General features: G+C 30.3%; 1 protein-coding gene across 1 annotated transcript in view; it reads left to right on the top strand.

Annotated features, from left to right (window-relative positions):
- The window catches only part of LOC130666649 (inactive tyrosine-protein kinase 7-like), a 30644-nt gene extending 20781 nt beyond the window's left edge, over positions 1-9863 (top strand). Inside the window, exons 3-8 of the mRNA XM_057467837.1 lie at positions 2563-2686; positions 3036-3475; positions 5139-6002; positions 7248-7523; positions 7699-7881; positions 8224-9863. Coding sequence (XP_057323820.1) covers positions 2563-2686; positions 3036-3475; positions 5139-6002; positions 7248-7523; positions 7699-7881; positions 8224-9323 — 2987 coding nt within the window. The 3' untranslated portion in view covers positions 9324-9863. The remainder of the gene's footprint in view (positions 1-2562; positions 2687-3035; positions 3476-5138; positions 6003-7247; positions 7524-7698; positions 7882-8223) is intronic.
- Positions 9864-14583: the final 4720 nt, after the last annotated feature.

Below are 14583 nucleotides of genomic sequence, written 5' to 3'. Positions count from 1 at the left end.
CCGGTCGAGTTTGAGAGACCTTGAAAGAAAATGTGACGATTGCAAACAAGTTTAAGCCTTGTCATTATCTTTGCAAGGTTTTAATAGTCTATTAATTAATTTGTCTTGCCCCCAAAACTTTTTATTTAATAACTTCCGATGAATTATGGTTATGATACTGTAATAAGCCGACGTCTAATTATTTTTTGATTTTTTTTAAACGATAAATTAAAAAAAAAAATATTACAGAAAATTACACCTGTAGTTTCTTAAATTTTCTACATGTGCTTTTTTTTAGTTTTTTTAAAAATTAAATTGTTGAAAAAAAATCGAAAAATTGTTAATTGTCTGCTAAAAAGGATCATGATATCTACGATAGTGATGCTGCTGAAGTTAGCAGACGTCAAATAATTTTTGAATTTTTCTAGAAAAAGTAAATTATAAAAAAAAAAATATTTTGAAAAATTGAATTTGTTGTTTTTTTAGTTTTCTACAAGTGCATTTTTTTTTGTAATTGATCTGTTGAAAAAAAAAATTCGAAAATTTTTAATTGGCTGCTAACTTCAGGATCATATGATAGTGAAATTTGCTGACGTCTAATAAATTTTGGATTTTTTTTAAACCATAAATTAAAAAAAAAAAAAATTTCAGAAAATTACACCTGTAGTTTCTTAAATTTTTTACATGTGCATTTTTTTTTTTTTTTTTTTTTTTTTTTTTTTTAATTAAATTGTTGAAGAAAAATCCAAAAATTGTTAATTGTCTGCTACAAAGAATCATGATATCTATGATACTGAAATTAGCTGACGTCTAATTATTTTCGGATTTTTTTTAAACGATAAATTAAAAAAAAAAAAATATTTCAGAAAATTACACCTACAGTTTTTTAAATTTTTTACGTGTGTTTTTTTAGTTTTTTTTTTTTTTAATTAAATTGTTGAAAAAAAATCAAAAATTTTTAATTGTCTGCTAAACAGGATCATGATATCTATGATACTGAAATTAGCTGACGTCTAATAAATTTTGGATTTTTTTTAACCATAAATTTAAAAAAAAAAAAATATTTCAGAAAATTACACCTGTAGTTTTTTTAATTTTCTACATGTGCATATTTTTAGTTTTCTTTTTTTTTTAAATTAAATTGCTGAAATAAAAATCCGAAAATTGTTAGTTGTCTGCTAACTTCGGGATTTAATTAAATTACGATTTTGATACTTTGAGATTTTTTTTATGATTATAAAGTTGTAAAACAAGTTGACATCTATAATGTGATACATATCGAATCGACGAAGCCGCAAATGTGTATTCGATACTCGTAAATTGCTTTTGACTCATCACTCCCCCATTACAAACTACTATAACGTGTTTAGTCTTGTGTTCTCTTGCATTCTCTCTGTTCAGTATTCTTGTGTATCCACATCACCAACCAATTGCCAACGCAATTCAAACTGCCTTGTGGGCTTAATCCGATGAGTACAAAAAACTACACAGTCTTCAGACTGTCTACAATCCCGACGACAAAACACAAGAATCATAACAAAACTAAAAGTTCAAATAACAAAAATAAAATAAAGTAAATTTTATTCTGCCAAAAAACCATTGCATCGATTGTCCCTCGAGTTCTCTCTATGCTACTCAATGTATACCGAGTGCACTCACGTCGTCTCAAGATCTTTCCATTCCTCCGAAATTTTTTTACTTCTTATCCTTTTCTCCAATTTATCCTTCTTCCTTCGTCTATTTATTTTTATTCCCTTAACTTTTTATACCGAGAATTCGATTAGTTTTCAACGACTAAGGGCTCTGACATTAGATCTCAATTTTTTTTTATTTTCTACCAAATCAATATCACATTTAATTAAAGTCTGCCTTTCAAGTATTTCAAAAATTTTTTACACGGAGAAAAATGGGCTTGAGAAGTCTACGAATTTTTATTATGCTGTCGACCAAACTTCAAACAAGAAGTTGAGTTACCAAAAAATTATTATGCTACACTACACTTAAAACTATTAATAAATTGTAATGAATGTACTGTAAAAAATCGAGAGTGAATGCGGAGTAATTACAGATTTCATTTCAATCCGAATTTACTTCGTCACTGAGTTTCGCAGTTTTAAAAAAAAAATCACTCCGCATGCGGAGTAAATCGGGAGTTTGTCTTTTCAGCGGAGTAATTTCGGAGTGGTCTGGATTTTATTTAAATCCACATTCACTCCTATTCAGAGTAAATTTCACTCCGAAGAGACTAAATAAATAAATAGTCACCCACTCCGCTACAGTCACTCTGAATTTACTCCGAATTTAATTCGCGTTCTCCGTAAATTTTTTACAGTTGATTGTCTAAATTAGGAACTATAGTAGAAAATAAAAAATTTCCAGTGGGTCACAATAATAATTATAGTGCATATGCATCATAATAATTTCCTTAAAGACTCAACTTCCTGTTTTAAATTTGGTCGACGGCATAATAAAAATTCGTCCATTTTTTGTCCCCATTTTTCTCCGAGTACACAAAAAATTATAAAATAATATTTAATTGTATAAACAAATTAATTCATGAAAATTTTTTTTTTCTGTTTCCAGGGATAAGCGAGTCACGAGTAGTCTTGGAATTACCAAAGTTTCCTTCTCCAGTACGTCCTGGTGTTGAGGTAGAATTACGCTGCCACGTGGATGGCTCTGGTGAAATGAGATACGAGTGGTTTAAGTTAGTACACATATATACGTATACTTATAAATATATGTAGCAATAAACAGACACTTGACAAGACACGTCACGTTTTCGTACTGTCACTTGTTCGCTAATTATCGTACCACCCTACTTGAGTCTCTAATGAATAAAACAGCGCGAGTGTATAGAACTTGAATAGAAACTGAAGTTGAAGCATCGTTTCAAGTGAGCAGGGAAACATGACGGGGCGTGTCTGTTATATATAACTTTACATTGAATTAACATTCGTATATTTTTATTTAAAGTCTAATGAAACGTTAAAATTATATTCATACTCTGTATTTATAAATGAAGTAATTATTTAATATTTTACTTTTATTAACAGAAACACTAAAAGTGTCATGACAAATGACCACATTAAAGTAAAGAGCAAAAAGAAACTGCACATCCAGAATGTGAGTACAAAAGACAATGGGGTGTATTCATGTCTGGCAAGAAATGAAGCCGGATCGTCGCCTATAAAAGAAAGTTATCCGTTGGTAGTACCGACGAATGAAACAGCAACGATAAAAGTAGTACCACAAAATGTCATTGTTAAACGTGGTGAACAAGCGTCAATGCACTGTGTGTATGAGAATGCAGATTCTGTCGAGTGGTACTTTAAAGAAATCGGTCCACTCGGTGACGAGGATGAGGAGAGAATGGCTTTTGAAAATGGCACACTGATTATTCGCGCCGCTGAACACCGAGATCAAGGTGTTTATGCTTGTCATGGTATCAGAGACGGCATTGCTCAGATTTACACGGCTGAACTACAAATAGCATGTAAGTTTAAGCTTTTATACGTTTATACTTTTTGCAAAACGATAAAATACATGGGACAAAGTCGGCCATCTTAAATATAAACTCTTAAATTTTTTTAAAAATAAAAAATTTATTTCTTTCAAATACATAAATTAAAATAAAAGCCCCTATACCCGCTCAGTTCCATTAGTTGCTCACTTTAACTGTTTAAGGCGTTTTTTTATAATTTTTACAAAAAAAAATCTGAAAACCGCCTGACCCTGCGAGCCAGCCCAAAAACTTCCCGCTGTTTTCGAGCTTAGGGAGCTCGGAAACATTATTACTTGTAAATTTTAGAGCTCTTCGAGCTTGTTAGCCGGTAGGACATACCTTCACTGAAAAATTATAATTTTTGTCCGACGATATCTTTGGAACGAATCAATCGATTTGAACGTTCTTGGTTGCAATAGAAAGGGCTCAACAAGAGTTGGAACTGATTATATTTTGAGCTAAATCGGACAAGTGGTTTATGAGTTATATGCAAAAAACCAAAAACAAAAAAAATTTTAATTTTTATTCTTTGTATAACTTGTAAACTACATGACCGATCTACCCCAAAATCTAGTCAATTCTAAGTTTTGGTGAGCTCTTTCGATTGCCACCAAATACGTTCAAATCGGTTGATTCGTTCCAAAGATATCGTCGGACAAGAAAAAGATCGCACATGCACATACACACACACACACGTACACACGGACGTCCATCCGGGAATAGTCAGAATAGCTCCCTAAGATCTCAAAACATCGACATCTGATAACAACTCGATTTTTGAAAATCGGACCGAAACCAATAACTTCCCTTTTTTTGAAAATTTGAAATTTTCTTAGCGGGAAGTTAAAAATTATTATTGATAAATAATTATTTGTGAATCGAATTATATTAAAATATGATGTATCAAATTATTTTATAATAGATTATAAATTTAAATTAAATGACTGTTTTCAAAATCGCGCTCAGCCGGGCATTTTTACTTTAACGTTCATTCGTTAGATTAAATTTAGGTTACGTCAAATTTTTTAAGAATTGTTATAAGTATATCTTATTAAATACATTTTTAAAATTCATGAAATTTTATATTATGAAAGAATAAAGTAGAATAATTTATAAATTATTTGTCCAAATCAATAAACTTATCATAGTTTTATTGATATTGTCTTTGAGCGACTATAGGGCCATTGTTGGTCGAATAATGGTACATGATAACTTTTAGTGAGCGACCATGGGTACACTCAAGGACCTTATTTAAAAAATGAATAATAATTAATTATCAACATTATTCTTCAAACTTAAATTTTATTCTAATACTCGAAACTTCAAAAAATAACTATAAAAAAAAAAAATGGTTTTTCATTTTATTTATTAATTTATATTGAGTGATTTAATCTCACTCCAATGAAAAGTGAGCGGGTGCAGGGGCTTTTACCTTATAGTAACAAAAAACGGATAAAATTTTTCTGTATTTTTTATAAGAACTAAAAAATTTTCTAGGTGCCCCATTCTACCCCATGTCAATTTTTTATTAACAATTGAAATTGAAGGCTAAAAAAATTGGAAATAAATTTTAAGAAATTGCTAGGAATTTTTTTTTAAACGATTCATTTTACCCCGTTTTGTTTCTGCTATTAAAATATTTAAAAAATTTTAGATTTGCACAATCTTTCGGATGCGTCATTAGAGCCACTGCTACCAGATCAATTAGCAGTTGTAGGTAAAGATCAAGAATTACAAGTGAGTTGTCTGGAGCCAGCAGGATTACCAACACCTCGTGTGTTCTGGCGTGATCCCACAGGTCACTTGATAAGTGACTCCGGTCCTGTGAGAGTACAAGACAATACTCTGCTGATTGCTAAAGCGAGAGTGAACGAAGACGCCGGTAATTACACATGCATTGCAGAAAATTTAGCTGGAACCAGTGAAATAGTTGTCCAAGTTGTCGTGTCAACCCCATCGACACTGACGAGCTCGCCGGAATCACAGACAGTGATGGAAGGTGATCCTGCGACTCTTACTTGCTCTTACACTGGAATGGAAGCTCCAGTTACTCAAGTCCAGTGGCTGAAAGACGGAGAACCGCTCAAAGAAACCGGCGGACCCAGCAGACATCGGGTCACTGATCGACATGGAAACGTAACTCTTCATTACAAATTAACTTATGTAACTGACAAGGGCAATTACGCCTGCGAAATTAACACCAAGGGATTCCCGGCCCTGAGGTCCCAGCCGGCGACACTTATTGTCAAAGAAAAGCTTAAATTTTCACCACCACCAGTTGACAAAAAACTTGAACTTAATTCCACGACAAAAGTATATTGTAAAGCACAGGGCGCTACCAACCCAAGTGTCAGATGGATAAAAGAACACGAAGGAGAAAAGTTTCCAGATCACGTTCAGGACATTAATGGTACGCTGCACTTTAATGGCGTTCTTGAAACAGATAGAGGTCGTTATATATGCATTGCGTCTAATGCTCAGGGTTCTATTAATCACACGATACAGATTGAAGTTGTCAGTAAGTGATTTATTATTTTATTTTTATTAAACTAGTTTACTTACTTTTTTATTTTTCCCAATTGCGATCAAAAATAAATTCACTATTTTTTTACGCCGGAATCAAAAGTGCTATTAAATAATTTTTATTAATTCATAATTAAATACTGGTCATCTAAATTTGAATCGCTTTTTTATAATTCAGTAACTTTTCATTAGAAAATTATTTAAACAAATCCTCATACATGTGAATAATATAAAAATTTTTATCTTTACATTAAAAGTTTTTATTTAAAATATATTATAGTATATTGTGTGACAAGGGATGAAACAGAACGATTTCAGACCAGGGTAAAGTTGGCTTACATCACCCGCAGGTGGAAATCGTGTTTCATCCTGAGTTACACACTAGATTTTTCATGATTACCTGCATTGGAACTTAAAGTTTCAGTGACGGCAGCCAGTCAGAAACAAGTTAATTTTCAACCAATGGTGGCATCGACTATTAAAGTGTCATTTGCAATTTATAATTAAGCAGAAACTATAAATACTATTTATTATTGACACTAATTTTTATAAAACTTAATCACAGTCAGAACTGTCATTTACGCAAATAAAATTAATGCTCTGAAATTACTATTAAAAAAATGTCAAGTATCAGAGTTTAAATTACGAAAGCCTTCAGTCAGCGGGCAGAAACATCCCCAATAGCAAGACTTTCTCCTCAGAAAGTTGGTGTCAATTAGTTGTGATCAAGTTGATGACAACTTTCAGCTTTTGTAACTGTTGACTACAAGTTGTTGGCAACTTTCTCAGAACGTTGGTGACAATCTACTGTCCCAACCTGTCTCCAACTTTCTGAGAAAATTTAAGGCGACTTTCTGTCAACTAACGAATGCCAACTTTTGACACCAACATTCTCAGAAAGTTGTCGACCAGTTGCCGTAAATTTATGGAGAAGCCAATTTTTGCAGCAACTTGGTGACAAGCTGCTGCAGTAGATTGTCGCCAGCTTGGATACCAGGGATTATTTGTTTATTCCCAAGGGAAGAAACAAGTTTGTGTGCCCGCTGACTGGACATTCACAATTTACTTATTTGAAATTATCTTCTTTTGACTGGCTCTAGAGACACTGAAACTTTAAGTTTCGATGCTGGTATCAAGAAAAATAATTTAAGTAGTGATACTCAAGCAGTCACATAGGGACTGCAGATTTCTAGTTAAATTAATTACAATAAATAAAGAAAATTATGTTTATAAACAACAGTTGCTCCGAAGTTCACCCAACTACCGCAAGATCCAACGGAAGCTATGGAAGGTTACCCAGTGATGTTGCATTGTGCTGCTGAAGGCGATCCAACCCCCCAAATCCATTGGGATAAAGACTCGACGTTAAATAATCTCGATGATCCAAGATTACAGGTTTTAGCAAATGGAAGTTTATATATCAAAGAGGCTTACCTTAGCGATGAAGGAAAATACGGGTGCACAGCAGGCAACAGCGGGGGTTTGAAGAGGGTCGAGGTTCAATTGAATGTCAAACGTAAGCTTATGATCATGCTTACTTATAACAACTTTATGTTTAGTTTGTAATAGTATCAATCGTTTGCATGCCTCAATATATATCTATTACTTAAATATAATAGGTAACATGGACATATATATGTGGTATCAACTTGAAATAATAATATTTACCTTTGTATCATATTTGCTTATAGCTGGTGATGGATACAGATCAGATATGGATGTCGAAAATTACGATGGCTCGATGATGACTAAAACAGTAACAATAACTCTGGGTGTTGCTGGCGCATATATGATTCTTGTCGTTGGTTTAATGTTTTATTGCCGTTACAGACGTAGACGTAGGAAGCAACAGTATTTACAAGAACAAGGAGAAGGTATTTATTTATTTATTACTTATTTTATATATTTTTTTAAATTGAAAACTCCTGTATTAAATTTTTTTTTCTTAACTCAGTCACGAAATTAAAAAAAAAAATCCTGGTATTGGTAAAAATAAAAATATATTTTTTTTGTCTTTAAATTTACTAAGAAAAATTTGATTCGAAATTATTTGGATTTTTTTAATTTTTCAGAAAATTTTTTTTTTTTTTTTTTTATTAAAGTCACTCGAAATTTTAGATTGATGAGTTTGAAATTAAAAGCTAAAATTTTTCTTAAAAGTATCTCCCAAAAATGTCTGATATATTTTTAATATAAAAATTATTATAAATGTTTAGAAAAACTTGAAAACGGCGACATCCATGAAGAGCAAACAGAGCTAAAGGAAATGAACCCGAAGCAGAACGGAGAGCGCAAAAAAGAGAACCGGGATTCCCATCGCAGTGACGGCGCAGAAACAGCCCAGAGTCAAAGCAGCAATCATTCGAAAAAGTCTAAGAGTAGCTACGACAAATTAGCCGTATCGCGATCAAATTTACGGGAGCTAAAGCCACTGGGACGTGGAGAATTCGGTGAAGTATTTTCCACAAAGTATCAGGTAGACGGGGAAAAAGAGCAAGTAGTAATGGTTAAAAGTCTTTTGAATACGAAAGACGAGACATCACTTCAAGAATTTAAGCGGCATTTGGATTTACTTCACAAATTAAATCACGAGAATGTTGCTAAGCTAATTGGCCTCTGTCGCGAAGTTGAGCCGGATTACATGATACTTGAGTTCACCGACTGGGGTGATTTGAAGCAGTTTTTATTGGCTTCCAAGAAAAAGGACGAGGCATTAACGACAACAACAACCACCACAACAACTACAGCAACCACAACTACAACAACAAATAGCATTAACTCCGACGTTAAACAACGCGCTCCACAACTGACAGTTGCTCAAATTCTATCGCTGGCTAATCAAGCAGCTCGTGGACTTAAACATATCGCCGACAATCGTCTCGTCCACAAAGACATTGCTGCCCGTAATTGTTTAATCGCCAGCAATCTCAGTCTCAAAATAACCATGTCCTCAATGTCTAAGGAACCTTATCAGCAGGAGTACGCCAAGTACAGGAATCAAGTGATACCACTCAGATGGATGCCCTACGAAGCTGTCTACGAGGACGAGTACTCAACAAAGAGTGACGTGTACTCGTTCTCATGCTTACTGTGGGAAATATTCCACCAGGGTGAATTGCCCTTCAATAAAATGAGTGATGATTCCGTATTAACGCAGCTCAAAACTCATGTTCTTGTCTGGAAAGCTCACAAAGCCGCACCTCCAGCGCTTTCAGAGCTGCAAGACAAGTGCTGGTCAAATGACCCACGGGAGAGACCGACTTTTGACGAAGTTGTCACTAAAATTGGCGAGATCGTCGTCGACAGTTGCTTGTAAAATTAATGAAATCCATCTTTTTTTATTTTAAGAAAATATTATATTTTTATTTATTTTAATTTTTATATTCGCGACATTAACTCTTAATTATCACCGTAATTTTTTTTAAGCACAGTTAAGATAAGCGAGTTTAAGATATTGATAATTGACCGTTAGGTCCCAACGGCTAATTGACACTGCCTCTGTCCATTAATCAGCGCTAGATAATATTTATTAGCGTTTATTGTCGACCTAAGACTATGTATACATACATACATATATATATATATATAAATATAAATATATAAATATAAATGATATATTAAATAATTATTAGGATGCGTGGTATCGTTAAAGGCCTCGAGCGCTTTCACTTAAATAATAATTAAAAAATAATGCATAATTAGATCGATTAATTAGCAAGTAGATTTAGAAAACTATTTATTTGAAAATTACTTTTTTTTTTCTATTTTATAATCGATCATTGCCACGAAAGTAGTATAATGGCCTAGACAAATTGCTGGTAGCAATAAAATTTTTCAACGATATTTAAAAAAAAAACTAAGTAATAATAAACTAAACCCCGATTACATTTTTACAATGAAATATATATAGTACATATTTAAATAATGGCCACATCGAACTTGTACTCATAAGATAAATAATTATTTAGCGAGAGTCGGATCCTGACTCAGTCCAACTGCTGCCTATTTACGAAAGTATCCCAGCCATATCATAACTAAAAAAAAAAAAAACGTGAAAAATTTTTATTCTACTTTTATTAATAAACATTTTTTTTAGGTTTTAGAAATTAGTATTAAGTAATTAATAATTAATTAATAATTAATAATTGATAATTGATATTAATATTGATAATTGATGATTTTTATTAAAGGATCGAAAGACCAAGAGTGATTGATCTCTCGCGAGATATTTTAACAAGAAAACCTATTTGTATATATTGAAATAATTACTCAACTGATTTTTATACGTTTTTTATAATTAAATTAATTTAATGTTCTTCCAATTAAACATAACTGATTATTAATTGAAAAATGATTTTTTTTTTCATTTTTATCGGAAATTTTTGACAATTATTTTTTGATAAATTTTATCGGACTAAAAATCAGTACGTTTTTGTAGGTTTTAAAGTTGCAAGTGAAAAATTTGAAAAATTATTATAATTTTTATAAGGGATAAAAGTTTGAGTGATTAAGTTATTAAGGTTAGGATATTAATTAAATTATATTGCGTTAGAATACGCAACAATATATTAATGTATAGCGTAAGGTTGTGGATGTATATAATATATGATATATGACTAATGGATGCTTTGAGTGAGTCGAAAAAAATATATATAAATCATATTCTCTTGCACGTATCTCGCAATAATTAATGAGCTTAAGTATTTGACTTTATATATTAATATAATTGGAAAAAAAATAATGCATATATATATATATATATATATATATATATATATATATATATATATATATATATATATATATATATATACATATATAAGGGGTGTATAAATATTATTCGATTAAAATAATTTTCATTTTTTGTAAACAGAACAAACAGTTCTTGAGTCAAGAAAATATTTTTGGGAACCAAATAAAGATTTTCTTGAGCCAAGAAAATTTGACTTGGTCAGAAAATTTCTACTTTATCCGAGAAAATTGAGGTTTTCATAAAAATTTTCATGAATCAAAAATATTTACCGTCAGTATGGAAGGCATCAGTTGCCTACAATTTTTTTGCCGATTGTATCAAATGCCTACGATATTTTTTCGTACATAATAAATGCATACTGCTCAGTTTCTTACTGCTCAGTTGCCTACCAAACTTTATTGCCTAAAAAAATAAAAAATATATATTCTAATTGCATACTAAATTCATTGCAGACTGTTCTATTGCCTACTAAAAAAATATTTTATGATGTCCAATTGATTACTATTCAACTGTGTACTCATCAGAGAAATACCTGATTATTGTAGAGAAGCTTCTGATTTATTTGCTAAGAAAATCAAGTACTTATTGATGAGAAATGATGAATGTTCAGGACCGATCATTTAAAAAAAAAAAAAAAAAATCAGATGATCTGAAAAATATCAGAACCACGGTAGTTTCCACAATATTAACTGGAAACTTCATTAAGTTTTTTATCAGATTAAAAATTAATTAACATTGTTAATGATTGAAAATGTATTCATTTATATGTTCAAATTTTTTATTTTTGCAGGCAATAAAGTTTGGTAGGTAACTGAGCAGTAAGAAACTGAGCAGTATGCATTTATTATATACGAAAAAATATTGTTGGCATTTGATACAGTCGGCAAAAAAATTGTAGGCAACTAATGCCTTCCGGTCTGTCAGACGTTTTTTTTACGAGTGTAAATGTAGCAGACATCAGTCAAATTTCAAATTATAAATAAACAGAGTAAACAATTTTGAAAATAATATTTATAAAAAATGCACTTATTAATTTCAAAATTTTTTAAATGCGCATTTTTTTTATATTTTATTTAATTAATTATTTACTCGATTTATTAATAATTTTAAATTTGTCTGATGCCTGCTACATTCTTTTTTTTTTGTATATTTTTAAATCATTCGATTTAAATTTAAATTCAAAAACTGGTTGAAATTTTGAAATTAAATTTTTATTACAAATATAATAAATTATTAAAAAAATTTTACAATAATTTATGAATAACTAAAATTTTTTTAAAAATCAAAGCTTACAAAAAATTCAAATTTGATTTCAAATCTAAATCAAATATTTATATTCGACTCAATACAAATAATTACATGTACGAATTATTTGTACAGCCCAAATATATAAATATATATATATGTATTATTTTACATGACATGCATTTTCATCGATCGGCTGCCAAAGGAGAAGTAATAACAAATAAATAATTAATTATAAATTTAAATATAATTATTAAACTCATACATTTACTACTAATAAATATATCATGATATTGATATTGATATTAATTATTTTAAAATATTTAAATGGTAAATATGTACGCGAAATTAAATTAGATACTCACTAAAGTTGATATTCAACGTAATGATATATAAATATATATATCGTCATATGTATTTTTGGCTGTACGTATTAATTAATTATTTAATTGAGTAGATACAAAAAGTACTGCTAATATTTCGGCAATTAAACGAACGAGAAACATAATTACAATAATTATAATTAATAATATTATTAGTATTAATAATAATTAATATAGAAAACATTATAATTGATATAAAAAATGAAGTTGTTTTAAAATACTGTAACAATTAATTAGATTCTTCCATACTAATTTAGAGCCGTACTAATAACCGACATTCCCATGAACATTAGCTGCAATTAATAATAAATTAATTTAAATAGGCTCAATTTATAAAACTATTAACATGAAATAATAATAGACTTATAGCTCTTCCTCTCAATTATATATTATACTTATACTTATATCGTCTATATTTAAATATTCGGTGAATTATCCCAATATACTCTAGTCATAATGACGATAAGACAGAACTTAAATAATAAATAATTAAATAAACGAGTCAACAAATAAAAATAAATAAAAAAAAATGATTTTTTTAAAATTTACATTTACTTTTAAAGGCATTTTATATTTGAGATACTAAAAAAAAAGTAAATAAATAACTGGTGGTTTATTAAAACAGTATTTTGTAAATATTTGTACTTTTTTATGGCGTATACTTTTTAATTATAAAATGGTATGTGCTATGAGCAAATATGAATAAATGTAATGCGATAAAATATTTGGATACTATTCTTATTATTATTTCAAACAGAACCCTTTCAATATTTTTTTTTCTTTTTTAATCAAAAACTCCGAGAGATGTTTGCTAATTTTAATTAAATTTTTTTTGCAGAAATAATTATGAGGGTTTGCTTGCAGTTTGGTAATTTCACTGATTTTTTTTAATTGATGGGTAATTAATTATAGCATGGTAATTAAGTCTGGTAAAATTGAAAATCGATTAATGGTTATTAATTAGTGTAATTATGTGTTACAAATGATTAATTGGCTTTTAGTGTGCGCGGCTGGTTAATTAATCAAGGGCTGTCTACGTACATGAAGGCTAATTAACTTCAGAGTCAATAATTTTGAATTTTTTTTTAAATTTTGTCACCTGCATTTTTAATTAACCTTTCATATTTTTTAGACCTCTACACAGTAAAAAAGGATCCGTCAAAATCAACACATCCTGTGTAAAACGAACGTTTCACACTTATTTATGTGTTATTTTAACATGTTGTGAGTGTTGAAAAAAGTTACATACGCATATGTTAAAAGTAAAAATTTTCCAAGAATTCTTTTGTGGTGCTCGACATTATTTTTAATATATTTTGTGCGTTGATTTGACAGTAACATATAAAAAGTGTGAGTTTCGAATAAAATAACATTTTTGTGTGTTAAAAAATCAATCAATTGCGACAGCCCAGATAGCAAAATGACGTCTTGATGAGTTCTGAATTCCTATTTATGATTTGGACGTCTTATCAACATCTTAAAGAAATTTTTAAGGAGTTCTCAAGATGTCGAATGAGCCATCTCGCGAACTTAGTAAGACGTCTTTAAAAAGAGTTCTTTTTTCTGACTTCGCAAATAAGACTTCAGTACACGGAAAAAAGAGCAGTTGAAAAGTTACAGTTACTACAGTAAAAAAGACTTTTGGGGCAAAAATCTTTAAACATTAAAGCTTAAATTGTAATTTTAGAAATTTATTATAGTAATAAAATTAATACAATTTTAAGCATGATACTGAAGTTAGCAGACGTCTAATAATTTTTGGATTTTTTTTTAGACGATAAAACATTAAAAAAAAAATCGGTCTGTCAGTTGACCCTGCGGGCCAGCCCCAAAACTTCCCGCTGTTTTCGAGCTCGTTGAGCTCGAAAACATTATTGTGAATACATTTTCGAGCTCTTCGAGCTCGCAAATACTTTTGTATGCCATTGTTTTGTAAAAAACCATTTTTTAGCATTTCTTTCTCCCACGATATCTCGCGAACGAATTAACCGATTTTGATGGTTGAGGCGGCAATCGACGCGTTTTGTCAAGTTCTGAAGCTGATCAAATTTTGGATTTGATTTATCGAGTCGTTTTTGAGATATTTCAGGAAAAATAAAAAATTTTTTTTTTTTTAATTCTTTCGACAACGGTTTCTCTTGAACGAATGAACCGATTTTGATGGTTGAGGTGGCATTCGACGCGGCTTATAAAGC

Source organism: Microplitis mediator, chromosome 4 (assembly GCF_029852145.1).
Source record: "Microplitis mediator isolate UGA2020A chromosome 4, iyMicMedi2.1, whole genome shotgun sequence".
NCBI lineage: Eukaryota > Metazoa > Arthropoda > Insecta > Hymenoptera > Braconidae > Microplitis > Microplitis mediator.
The sequence above is the reverse complement of the archived record's forward strand: the minus strand, read 5'-3'. Positions and strand labels throughout refer to the sequence as shown.